The following is a 14,321-nucleotide window of genomic DNA, read 5'->3' on the forward strand; positions in this document are numbered from 1 at the left end:
GACCCGTCATAGTAGGGGATTCTAGCAGAAATCAGGTACGGGAAATATGCTATGCTAGGAAATTTGATTATTTGAATAGGAATTTTACATATGTGCATGTATACTAGTTATTATGTAGTTTTTACATAATATGAGATTCTAAAGTATGTGTGGTCTGAGTAGATATTATTTAATGTAGAGTTTTATATAGTTTTCCAGTATATGATGTTATACAAAATATACAGATATAGCCGGATATTACCGATATTAAACAGACAGATATAAGTACATATATAGTATTTATTCAGATAGCTTCACAGATATATATATATAGACACACACGCACACAGATATTTATTCATATCAGTATACATAGTATTTATAGAATGTTATGTGTTCCTAAATGCCATAACACTCAAAGTCTACAGACATATTACACAAATAGAAAGTTCAGACAGATTATACAGTTATAGCATCAAGATGCTACAGATATTACAGTATTTACAGTTCAGATTAATTGTGTTATGGTTATTTTTGGAAACATAATGAAAACAGTAAAAAAAGTATAGTATATATGTATATAGTATCAGATCCATGTGGAAAGATTATAGACAGATACAGTTACAGAGCATGGTACCATAGCTATATAGAGTATAGAGTGCAACCACCTATTTAGATAATATGTGGTAAATAAGTCGATCGTGCCCTTGTTGTGGACAGGCTCCCCATCAGATATGAGTTGAGGAGGGCTGATCTAACTAACGGAGTATAGTGATTTATCCTAGTAGGCCAGCCAGTAATAAATCCTGCCTATGGGCCGCACAATCCTGTCATGAGGGGTTAAATCATGACATACAATTATCCATAGGGAAATTTTTCAGTATTTATATGTATATACAGTTTACAGAAGTGGGTGATGTACTTATGTATATTAGAAGTGTTATGAATAGAAAACTTATAAAGACAGTTATGTTAAATAACGTGAACAAGGTGGTATTTATATTATTTGTACCATATTTATAGATTTAGCTATACATGATTATATAGATCAGACTTTTATAGAATTGTAACTCATTTTCCACACACTAGCAATATCATATTTCGTCTTACTGAGCGTCGACTCATCCCATTAAATTAATATTTTTCAGGTGATCCAGCTAGGCGAGTAGATTAGGCTCGCAGATAGAGGAAGCTACAGTGATGCCCTGATAAAAATGTGAGTGTTTTTGGAGAGGGAGTATTTTTGTGTAGCTCTAGTTTAGTTATATATATGTATTTTGGCACTCTAGTATTGTATTGTATATTTATGTTTATGGTTATATAAATTAAGTTTCTCGCTACATAAGTTGATGGTTTGGTTTAATCTAGTAGGTATCAGAACATTATAAATTTCATAGTATAATATTAAAAAAAAAAAGGTAAGGGAAATAAATAGCAGGTCGTTACAGTATGGTATCAGAGCCTAGGTTGCTAGGTTTTGTAAACTTTAGAATGCAGCAGAAGCAATACCAGAGTATAGGAAATGATTTGAGGTTTGTTCTGTGTCCAAGTACAGGATTTTCTGTGGTGGTTTCTGCGTTTTTCCTAGGGTGACGATTTCAGGAAAATCATAGTAAGCTATCGTAGGGTCGTGTTTCTAGGTTGCAGAACTGGATTCTGAATTAAGATCAGGGAAGGTAGTTAGTTATGAATATGAGATTTGAGGGGAATAAAATAGATTAGGTCTGTGCAAGAGATAAGATTCTTAAAGTGTGTTCTTTGTTTTCAGGATAGACCCAGGAAATAGTGGCACAAATTCTGGGGAGGATAGACCAGGACCTTCCAACATAGGTGGAGGAGATACAAATGTTGTACTGCGTAGCGTCACTCAGCAGGTGATGGTTGAGAAGGCCAGGAGCTCTAAGGAGCATGGCTGTTCGATCGAGCAGTTTACGCGGATGAAGCCCCCATCCTTTACTGAAGGAGACGACCCAATTGTAGCTGAGAATTGGGTCCAAGACATCAAAGAGATGTTGGCAGTGCTTGCTTGTTCGGATGAGCAGAAGGTAGTATTTGTAGCATTTAAACTGAAAGGGGAGGTGAAGCGCTGGTGGAGATCAGCGTGACTGATAGAGGAGCAGAGGCCAGTTCCTGTACCAGTGACATGAGACCGATTCAAGGAGCTGTTCTTTGAGCGATATTTTCTTTCTGTCATTCGAAGCGCGAAAGCAGCAGAGTTTATGCACTTGGTATAGGGGCAGATAACCGTATCTCAGTACGAGGCTTGATTTATTGAGTTGTCTCGTTTTGCTCCACATCTAGCACCTAATGAAGAGAAAAGGGCAATGAAATTTGAAGAGGGTTTGAGGCAGAACTTGTTTGAGCAGGTGATTGGTTTTAGAGCTCAAACATTTGCTTAGGTTGTAGACAGGGCTGCAATCATTGAGAGTGGTATACAGAGGGGTATAGCAGCACAGAGCCAGAGGAAGAGGCCTGCACCTCAAGGTTTTCAGGCTGGCTCCAGTAGTGGTTCATGGAGAGGAGGTCGTGATAGGGGAGATTAGCAGCATATGACAGGACCTCTCAAGAATCAGGGTACGCCAACTTTCCCGGCATGTCAAACATGTGGGATACGACATTTGGGGGAGTGTCGGGTTGGGACAGATGTTTGCTATTGTTATGGGAGGCCTGGCCACATGGCACATGCATGTTCAGGACCGCCAGATCAAGTTCCAGCTCTTAGGCCTTATCGAGCAGGATATCAAGCACCTCGTGGAGGTCAGCAGAGGAATGTAGCCTTGACGAGGGTTTACGCGTTGACGCCGGGTGATGCTGAGGTTGCTACGGACATGGTGACAGGTATTTTTGCTGTGTTATCATATCCTATTATTGTCTTATTTGATTCAGATGCTACACATTCATTTGTCTCTGTATCCTATGTTAAATTATCTGGAAGTGAGAACCAGTCATTAGATATAGAGTTGTCGGTAGCTACACCATCAGGGTCTGTGTTGCGGTGTAAAAAGGTACTCAAGGGTTATCCAATAGAAATTCAAGGGAGAGTGCTACCAGCAGATCTGATTGTGTTTGATATGTGTGGGTTTGATGTAATATTGGGAATGGATTGGTTGGCAATTAATTACGCCAATATTGATTGCCATCAGATGGAAGTAATTTTCAGACCCCCTAGTGAGCAAGAATTCAAGTTTGTTGGTTCATGTGTACATGCTCCGTTGGAGATAGTATCAGCCATACAGGCAAGCAAACAACTTCAGGATGGAAGCCAGGGGTTTGTGGCTTTTGTAAAGGAAGCGTCAGAGAATGCATCGAAGCTCAACAGTACCCTAGTCGTACGAGAATTTCCAAATATTTTTCCAGAGGAGCTACCTGGGATGCCTCCCAAACGTGAGGTGGATTTTCCTATAGATTTTCCTCCAGGGATGACACTGATTTCTAAGGTTCCTTATCGTATGACTCCAGTTGAATTAGGAGAATTGAAGAATCGGTTGCAAGACTTGCTGAATGTAACGACCCCGACCCGCCACATGGGTCCGGAGTGCTACTTTAGTAACGTCAATGTACCTAATACCTTATTCATCAAATATAAAACACACGTATGTAGCGGAAATAAAATATAAAATCCTCAAATTACATTACCAAAGCTCTAACTATCTTTATACACGAATATATCCATTTCCATATAACTACATCCCATAAAACTAAACAAAAATAAAATCTCTATCTACACACTATCTATATAAAATTTACATCACTAGCCCTGCTCCTCTAGTCTGCTAGATCCGATTTCTAGGATTCCCTAAAAATATAGTTTGTAAAGTAGGGGTGAGGCACAACTCATTAAGGGAAAGACTAAGTTAAGGTCAGTGTGTGGCCAACATGCATTTAGTGTAAGAAAATAACTAGTTCACTAAACAAATAAATACATTTATGAAAACATTCTTAATTTACACTCACACACACAATTAGCCGAGGATAGGAAAGATTATCCACCCATACAAGTAGCTTTCCTCTGCTCTAGTACCATTACTACTACCAAAGTACTCACCTTTCTTAGTAAGCCCTCGAAGTTATCTTATTAATTAACCATATTCACATAAATTAACAGATATGCATAAAAGACACTCCTTGTGACAAACACACCATTTACTTCCCCATGACACGGGTTGCGCAGCCCGAAGGCTGGACTAAGCTTGGGTGATCAGCCCAAACAAAATCAAATATAACATCCTCTGCAAACACATTTGCAGGCATCCACAACAAAGTTGCAGGTCCGACGCCCTTACTTCAACCTCACGCAGGCATTTGGCTGGACCCCCTACACTTCTATCCAGACAGTGTGGGTGCACATGGTCTAACTAGCAACGACACCGAGCTCACAATACACTGGTCCCCAGGGCTCCTAAAGCATATCATGCAATTTAGATAATAAAAATCACCATTTAAAACATTAATTCACATATTCCTGTTATTCCAAAAACCTGGCCCCCGGCCACAAAATACAATTCGGCATATAGCCATCAATTAAAACTCGGCCCTTAGCCATCAAACAATAATCCTGGTCCTTGGCCAATCAAACAATACCCAGCCACTGGCCGTTAATTCAAACACCTGCATTTCATAAATAGTTCCAGTATTTTTACAAGCATTTCCAATATTTCTCAACTAATTCAGTATTTCACAGACAATTCAGTATTTCAAAATTCCAAATCCAGATATACAATAATCCATACAAATTAAATCATCTGCCACGATTTTTCACATTTTAAAAAATCCATATAAACAAACAAGTTTTCCACCGTTTATTTTATTCAAAAATACCATACTATCCTAGGTTTGTAAAATCCATTTTTGAACGGTTGGTTTCCAAAATAGCCTTTAAATTCCCAAATGAATAAATAAATAAATAAATAAATAAATAAATAAATATAAACATAACAATTTAATTGATTCAAATTTCATAAAATTACTGACTTAACTTAATCCCCTTACCTAATTCCTGAAAAAGCCCGTTAACACCGGCCTACGCCCTAGGTGTTCAAAAACCCCTGAACCTTGAAATTCAAATTTCACCATATTATTCATCATAATTCTTAGAGTAACTTTCCCTAAAATTTTCCTAAGTTTTGAATCCCCTAAAGAGCCTAATATAAGCCTAAATTATCAAACTTACCCCTGATTTAGGACTTGAGTCAGGGTTTCAGTTGAGGAGCCAGAGAATCAAGGTTCCTTAGAAGGTTCGAACTAGGGGAGATGGGGGTGAGATTCGTGATAAGTTAGGGGTTTCACTCGAAGGAAAAAAGAGGAAAAGGAAAAGGAAGAAAGAGAAGGGAGATTTTCTTAAGTTGCGTGAACTTGAGAGATCATGGAGACTAGCAGACCTAGGTTGTTCAGGGTTTTAGGTTTCATTCGCGAGATGGCATAGAGGAAGAAGAACATGAAACCCCGAGGTTTTGAGCACTGATTTGCAGGTGGTGGAGGATGAGAGAGCTTGAGAAGAAGAGAGATGAATGAGGGCGAGCTAGGGTTTTCCGAGGAACAGAGAAGAGAGAAGGAGAGAGAGAGGGAGAAAAAGAGGCTAATGCAAGAAGGGAAGAGTGAAAATGAGGAGAGAACAAAAAATTTCAGTTTAAGTATGTTGGGTCTCGAGGATATAGGATCATGACATGTGGAGTCTGATCCTACCCCAATGTGAAGCACATGGAGGCTCAATCCTCCATGCACGTTAAAGGATATGCAGCTCTGTTGGAGCCTTCGGATGTGTGCTTTTTCTTAGTGGCTACGATGAGGCCATATCAACAATCCAAGGGCGCCTTGATGCTCACCGCTTGATATGGCCTCTTGGCAACAACTTATATCTCCCCATGTCAGCAATCCAGGTGCTCGTCACCCCAATCGTTTGATCTTTGTAGCCTTGCAACAACCATGATGGCATAGTACTAGAAGTCCCCTTGATCTTCGTTCGCCACTCGATCCTCGACATGTGGATCATCTCTCCTCCACACACGCAGAGGAATGTGTGTTACTCCCTGTAGACACCCCAATTTTAACCAAGCCTTTCCGAAAAGACCTCATGTCAAAACCTTCCCATACGGTTGTGGACCCCACACATCATTGTAGGTCCTACACTGGTTGTGGACCCCACACATTCTTGTAGGTCCCACACTGGTTGTGGACCCCACGCATTCTTGTAGGTCCCATGGTGTTTGTGGACCCTGCACATCCTTGTAGGTCCCACACTGCTTGTCGACCCCGCACATCCTTGTAGGTCCCACAATGCTTGTGGGCCCCACATATCTCCATTGGGCCCTACATCTCCCTGGTACGCTAGCTCGGATTCCTACATCCGATGCACGTTACCTCCTTTGGCATGCTTGTGCCTGTTGGCTTGGGTTCCTATATCCCTAAATGGATCGTGGACCTCACATTGCTTGTGGGCTCCACATATCTCCATTGGGCCCCACACGGTTTGTGGGCCCCATTTCTCATGGTATTGTAGCTCAGATTCCTACATCCAGTGCACGTTATCCCATCTGGTACGCTAGCTCGGATTCCTACATCCGATGCACGTTACCTCCTTTGGCATGCTTGTGGCTGCTGGCCCCTTAAATGGCTCGTGGACCCCACATTGCTTATGGGCACCACATATCTCAATTGGGCCCCGTATGGTTTGTGGGCCCCACTTCTTCTGGTACGCTAGCTCGGATTCCTACATCTGGTGCACGTTACCCCCTCTGGTACGCTAACTTGGATTCCTACATCCGATGCACGTTACCCTCTTTGGTACGCTAGCTCGGATTCCTACATCCGATGCGCATTACCCCCTTTGGTACGCTAGCTCGGATTCCTACATCCGATGCACGTTACCCGCTCTGGTACGCTAGCTCGGATTCCTACATCCGATGCACGTTACCTCCTTTGGCATGCTTGTGCCTGTTGGCTCGGGTTCCTATAACCCTTAAATGGCTCATGGACCCCACATTGCTTGTGGGCCCCATATATCTCAATTGGGCCCCACACGGTTTGTGGGCCCCACTTCTCTTGGTATGCTAGCTCGGATTCCTACATCCGGTGCACGTTACCCCCTCTGGTATGCTAACTTGGATCCACATATCCGGTGCCTTGCTAGCTCGGGTTCCTGTAACCCTCAAACGGCTTGTGGATCCCACATGGCGCGTAGGCTCCACACATCTCCGATGGGCTCCGCACAGCTTCTAGAACCCTTATATTATTATTATTATTTATTTATTTATTTTAATTTGTCAAATGCAAGCATACTTTGTTCCCTCATCATCACTCACCACATGTCATGTTTCTTCCCTTTATCATTCTTCCCATGCTATATTCCCTTCATAATTCTTCATCCCATACTTTGTTTCCCCTATCATCACTCACCACATGTCATGTTTCTTCCCTTTATCATTCTTCCTATGCTATATTCCCTTCATAATTCTTCATCCCATACTTTGTTTCCCCTATCATCACTCACCACATGTCATGTTTCCTCCCTTTATCAATCTTTCCATGCTATATTCCCTTCATCATTCTTCATTCCATACTTTGTTCCCCCCATCATCACTCACCACGTGTCATGTTTCCTCCCTTTATCAATCTTCCCATGCTATATTCTCTTCATCATTCTTCATCTCATACTTTGTTCCCTCTATCATCACTCACCACATGTCATGTTTCCTCCCTTTATCATTCTTCCCATGCTATATTCCCTTCATCATTCTTCATCTCATACTTTGTTCCCCCCATTATCACTCACTACATGTCATGATCTCCTTTTATCATTCTTCCCATGCTAATTTCCCTTCATCATTCTTCCCCCCATACTTGGCTCCCCCCATCATAACTCCCCTATGTCTTCTTTCCTATGCTTGCCCCAAGCTAAGTCTATAAATAGCCCTCTCATTCCAAGCACAAAAGGAGGAGAGCTCTTAGTGGTGGTAAGGAGAAGATTTCAAATATTAAAGTTTTCTATTATAAGTTTATGAAGTTAGTTTTTTTTTAGTGAAGATCAAGAGGTCGACTAATCCTGTTTCCTATCGGTGCTGAGTCACCCCATTTGAAGAAGGCACCCCGTAGTGCCTTGAATCAGATCTCAAGAACAACTCTCGGGAAGACGTTGTAGAGCGGCCCTAGTAGACTCACCAACAGGAAAAGAAGACTGGAGCAGAGGAAAACTAAAGAAGATCAAGCGATTAATTGATCCTTTTTCCTACCGGTGCTGATTCACCCCATCGGAAGAAGGTACTCCGTAGTGCCTCGAGTAAGAGCTCAAGAACAACCCTCAAGAAGACGCTGTAGACCAACCCCTGCAGATTCACAGACAGGGAAGGAAGACCGGAGGAGAAAAAGACGATAGGTAAAACTAATGAACTTTCTCTTCCTGTGTTACATCCCCGCCCCCTTTCCCGAACCAGCCTCTGTCGGTTTATTTGATTTGATTTGATTTTTTATTTTATTTTAAATAACTTCTTTTTAACCCAAAAAAAAAAAAAAAAAAAAAAAAAAAAAAAACTTCGTAAAAGACACAAAAATTCAGAAAAAATCTCAAAGAAAATTCAAAAATTTTTTAAGGCTTTGAAACTTATTTACATTTGAAAATTCTTGAAGAAAATCCAAGAAAGTTTCCAACATGTTTGGCAAAGGTTAGATCTGTTTCTTTACATTCAAAATTTTCAAAAATGCATTCTAAAGTCATATCTTTAAAACTATGACTTTCATGATTGTTGTCTAAAATTCGGTTGTATTCGAAAGAACATTGGAAAACCCTAAAAAATCAATGGTCTCGACCAAGACCTTAAACTAGTTTTCCCCCAAACTGGTCAACGTTTGACCGGTTCACCATTCCCGTACCAGTTCACCCCGATTTTCTCCATTTCACTTATATACTATTATTATATCCAGAAAATTCATAAAAATCACAAAATTTTCAGAAATTCCAAAAATATTTTCACATTTTGATTTCAACTGATTTTATTTGTGTTATTTGGAAAGTTCAGGAAAAATCACAAAAATCATTTTCACACTAAAGAAAAATCACAAAAATATCTTTTTAGGCACAAAAACTATTCCAAGCCCAAACAAATTTCAAAAACCTCCCAGAATATTATTTTTGATACTAAAAAAAACCTATAGATTTCAAAACCCCTGGGAGCGTATTTTGTATCCTATCTTCGATTTTCCTTCCCGATGATTGCGATCAAGAGCATTGGCTCTTTAGGGTATTGGATTGCCCCGGTTCTGAAGGAATACCTATATAGTATTTTCATTCTTTTGACTTTTGAAAGGGAGTAATCTTTAAAGACTTATTACATTTATTTCAGGATAACTCTTTATTAATCTGGTACCGTTTGTAAGAACGGGCGTGTAGGGGGTGCTAATACCTTCCCTTTGCGTAACCATACTCCCGAGCTTGACTTTGGTGACGCAGACCGATTCTACCCCTAATGGGGTAGCAATCAAGTGTTCTAACCACACTTCAAAAGGTTAGTGGCGACTCCACCACACATCATTTTCTACAAAAATTCACATTTTCAAAATACACATTCATTTTTCCCAGTTCGCAAGCCAAACCCATTTTTTAAACCAGAGATTGGTTCTCTGGGCTGGGTCCGGGACATCGCGACACTCCCTGAGTCGTTCGATTCAGGGAACGGTCAGGGTCATACCACCTCCACAATCCTCACTAGCACTTGTCCATCCACTCAAAGGGTGCCACGCGCATGGCCTGAACTTGACCTTAAATAGGTTGACCACCCCCTCTGACCAGTTCTTCCTAGAACCGATCTGGTCCACTAAGCTGGTCATGGACCGGTTCCCGATTTGTATTTTTTGTATTTTATTATTTTTATTATTTAAAAATTCACAAAAAATCATAAAAAATTCAGAAAAAAAAATCATAAAAAATTTAGAAAAAATCAGGGAAAATTGGGAGAAAAATCTAGAATTATTTTGACTTTTTTTTTTTTGGATCAATTGGGTAAATATATTGATCAACTGAATATATATAGCAACACTAGCCATACCCAGGATACCAAAGGAAATACATCAAAACCCAAGCATACCTGGGGGCCAAATCCAAAAAACCACCCTTACTGACTCAAAGAGTCAATAAGCCAAACATTACAAAATTCAAGCTGAGAACATATCAAATTTATCAAACACCACCCTATAGATATGTCTTTGTATGACTTTACATAGATCTATAGGAGGGATTATATGATTTTCAAATCTTTTCCTATTTCTAGAATGCCAAATGAAATAAACAGTAGTGGCCAATCCAATTTTCTTTCCAGCAGAGTGCATTCCAAATCCTTTTGCTTCTTTATGCAGCCATTTAACCGCTGCCTTGATTGTTGTCATAGCCCTTTTAATTCCAAGCCAATTCCTTATATTATTCCAAACTTTAGTCGAGTATTTACAGCCAAAGAAGAGATGATCCAATGTCTCCATGTCCCTATTACAAAATGTGCATCTTGGGTCAATCCCATCACCATACACCTTGTCACATGTTGGAAGTCTTCCTTTCCAACCCAACCACAAACAAAAAGCATACTTCGGGGTGATTCCATTCAGCCATACATATTTTATCCAAGGCATTTTATGACTCTTCTCCATCCAGAACTCATAAAACATGTAAGATTCATTCCCCATTCTTTGCATCTTTTCAATAGCTGCAGCCACACTTCCAGCTTTTTGGACAAGTTGATCTTTAATTTCAACTAATCTTTTGAATAGGGGAGAGTCTTCTTTTTTGGTTGCAGCATACTAGATTCCAGTATCCTTCAAGTAACATTGGTGAATCCATTTTGTCCAAAGACTATCCTTCTTAGCTTGTATATTCCATAGTGCTTTTGTCAAAAGTGCTCTGTTCCAAGACTTGAGGTCAAAAACTCCTAAACCTCCTTCATCTTTTGGTTTACAAACTTCACTCCAGGCAACCAAAGGCTTCCTCCTGCCACCCCACAAAAATACTTTGCAAAGTTTAATTATATGGTTTAGGACATTCAGTGGAATGGGGAAAATAGCAAGCCAAAAACATTCAAAGCCTTGGACAATCGAGTTAATTATTTCTAATCTGCTAGCATAGGTAAGAGTGTTGCTAGGCCACCCCTTGAACCACCCAGCAATTCGATCAACCAGTGGCCTGTAATGGACATCATTCAATTTGGAAGACAGCAGTGGTACCCCCAAGTATTTAAAAGGAAACTTTCCCTCTTTGATTCCTATTTGATTCAGAATTTCTTCCAAAACCTATGGCTTCATACCAGACTGATAAAGGTTGGATTTCAGATTGTTAGCTGTAAGTCTAGAGCACTGAGAGAACTCATTCAGACAATCCATAAGAAATTTTACTGAAATAGCATCACCCTTTGAGAACATAAGGTCATCAGCGAAAACCAGGTGGGTGATCTTTAGTTCTTCACATTTGGGGTGGAACTTGAATCTGAATTTGTCCTCCAGGGACTTTAGGAGCCTAGATAGGTACTCCAGACATATAACAAAGAGCAAAGGAGACAGAGGGTCACCCTGCCTAAGCCCCTTCCTGCCTTTGAAAAATCCATTTAATCTCCCATTAAGTGAAATAGAGAAGGAAGTAGTTGTGACACACTCCATGACCCAAACAATCATTTGATCAGGAAAATTTAAGTTCACCATCTTGTCCCTCAAGAAGGACCAAGAGATAGAGTCATACGCCTTTTTCAGATCAATTTTCAGTAAACATCTAGGGGATATCCTTTTCCTTTTGTAGCCTCTAATCAGTTCTTGCACCAAGTAGATATTTTCCACCATATTCCTCCCTCTAACAAAGGCAGCTTGGGCAGGGTTAATCAGATCCTCCAGTAAATATTTTGAATTTACTATTTTCTTTAATTGACTTTTTGTTATTTGAAAATTCAGATAATTCACAAAAAATTCAGAAAAATTAGGAAAAAAAATCATAAAAAATATTTTTGAGGTTTGAAAAATTGTTTTGCAAACTTTTCATCCCCAAATGAGTTCCCAAACCTCCCAAAATAGTATCTCACACTTGGAAAAATCTTATAAAATTTCAAAATCTTGAGAGTATATTTTGTAAAATATTTTCTCGATTTTTCTTTCCTGATGATTTCAACAAAAGAGCATGAGCTTTTCCAAGTTCCGGGTGTCCTAATTTCTGAGGGAATACTTATATAATATGTGCATTTTTTGTAATTTCACATAGAGGAGTAAATTAAAGACTATTAAGTTTAATTTGGGATAATTTTTGCTTTATTAGGTACCATTCGTAGAATAGACGCGTAGGGGGTGCTAATACCTTCCCCTTGCGTAACTGAACTCCCGATTCCTGCTTTGGCAACATAGACCAATTCTACCCTTAATTGGGTAGTAATCAAGTGTTCTAACCATAGTCAAAAAAGGTTAGTGGCGACTCCATCACACCAAGTTTTTCGCGAAAATATTAAAATACACTTTTTCAGTTCGCACCACCTCGGGGCACCTTTCCGCTCCATTTGAGGATGTCGCGACACTTTTCATCATCTGTTTGAGTACGCTTCACAATAGATTTCTCATCAAAAACTACATCTCTACTGATCATCACCTTGTTTGCCCTTGGATCCCACAACTTGAACCCCTTCACACCTTTCTAATACCCCAAAAAGATGCAACGTCTAGACTTTGTGTCAAGCTTCGATCTTTCGTCACTAGACATGTGTACATAGGTTGGACAACCGAATACCTTCAATTTGGAGTAGTCTACCACATTTCCCGTCCATACCTCCTCTGCCACTTTCCCCTCTACTGATGCCCTTGGCAATCGATTTACCAAGAATCATCGATTTACCAAGAATCAAGCCATACTAACTGTCTCGGGCCAAAAGTTCTTTGCTAGCCCTGCATTATAGAGTTCGATTCATCCTTTCAGCCACACTATTTATTATGTTGAGGTATTCTGCGAACAGTGAAATGTCTCCTAATGCCCTGCTGCTTATAAAACTCCATGAACCTAGAATCAGTGTACTCGATCCCATTGTTTGATCTGAGGTATTTAATTCTCCTCTCGATCTAGTTTTTCACTTCAGCTTTCCACAACTTAAACCTGACAAATGTATCTGAATTGTACCGCATGAAGCAGACCCAGACCTTCCAGAAGTAGTCATCAATAAAACTCACAAAATACACATGTCTCCCCGTGATGCTACTCTCATTGGCCCCCAAACATAAGAATGTATGTAATCAAGAATACCTTCCGTCTTATGTATAGCTATTTTGAACTGCACCCTGCTTTGCTTCCCAAGAACAAAAAACTTGCAGAAGTTCAGCTTGCATGTTTCCATACCCTTCAAGAGCTCCCTTTTGTGAAGTTCTTTCATACCATGCTCACCCATATGCCCTAACCGCATATGCCACAAGACGATTTCATCAAATTTAGAATCTACGACTAGAGCTCCACCTACAACTGTAGTGCCCAACAATGCATAAATATTTCCATCTAACTTTTGCTCTTTCAACACTATAGATTGCCTTTGCACACCTTCATAACTTCACTTTCACACTTGTAACTGAATCCATTACAGTCCAAAGTGCCTAATGAAATTAGACTCTTCCGTAGGTTCAGAATGTGTCTTACATCACTCAGGGTCCTTATAACACTATCAAACATTTTAATTCGAACATCTCTTATCCTAATGATTTTACATGAAACATCGTTGCCCATAAGGACTGAACCTGAATTAACCAACCTAATAAGTTCTAAACTACTCCTAGTTCAGAGTTATGTGGTAAGAACACGCCGAGTCTAGGATCTAAGAGTTTGTGAGGCGATCCGACCCTAATGAAACTGAAAGTATGTCACCATCGCTGCATTCTGAATTTCCTTCTTCAACTGCATTTTCTAATTTTGAAGTGTCTTCTTGCTTTTTCAGCATTCCATTTATTGCACTCCGGATACTCTGGTTTTATGTGCTCCTTTTTACCGCACTTAAAACACTAAAATTCCTTTTTATTCGTGGACTGAGATTGTGATTTATTTTGACTCTATCCATTTTTGAATTTTCCTCTCCCATGTTCATGGTTACCCTTAACCACAAGCCCTTCACCGCGTGAAATTTCATTGTTAACTTTCTTTCTTTGATGAAAGCCCAGTAATCCACTTGTTACCTCTTCCAAATTTAGGATCTCTTTACCCCATGTAAGAGTCGTAACCAAGTTCTCATACGTGTATAACGCCGACAGAGAATTTAGTAGCATCAACGCCTTGTCATCTTCCTTGAATTTCACATCAACCCATATTAAATCTCTTATAATTTGATTGAATGCGTTGATGTGTTGGTTAAAATCTGAACCCTTCA

General features: G+C 39.8%; 1 protein-coding gene across 1 annotated transcript; it reads right to left on the reverse strand.

The window, feature by feature from the left end:
• Positions 1-11,241: 11,241 nt before the first annotated feature.
• Positions 11,242-11,781, reverse strand: LOC131167432 (uncharacterized mitochondrial protein AtMg01250-like). The gene has a single exon (XM_058126238.1). It carries the CDS (start codon positions 11,779-11,781, stop codon positions 11,242-11,244), a length of 540 nt encoding a protein of 179 aa, XP_057982221.1.
• Between the last annotated feature and the right edge of the window lie 2,540 nt (positions 11,782-14,321).

Source organism: Malania oleifera, chromosome 11 (assembly GCF_029873635.1).
Source record: "Malania oleifera isolate guangnan ecotype guangnan chromosome 11, ASM2987363v1, whole genome shotgun sequence".
In the NCBI taxonomy this organism is placed as follows: Eukaryota; Viridiplantae; Streptophyta; class Magnoliopsida; order Santalales; family Ximeniaceae; genus Malania; species Malania oleifera.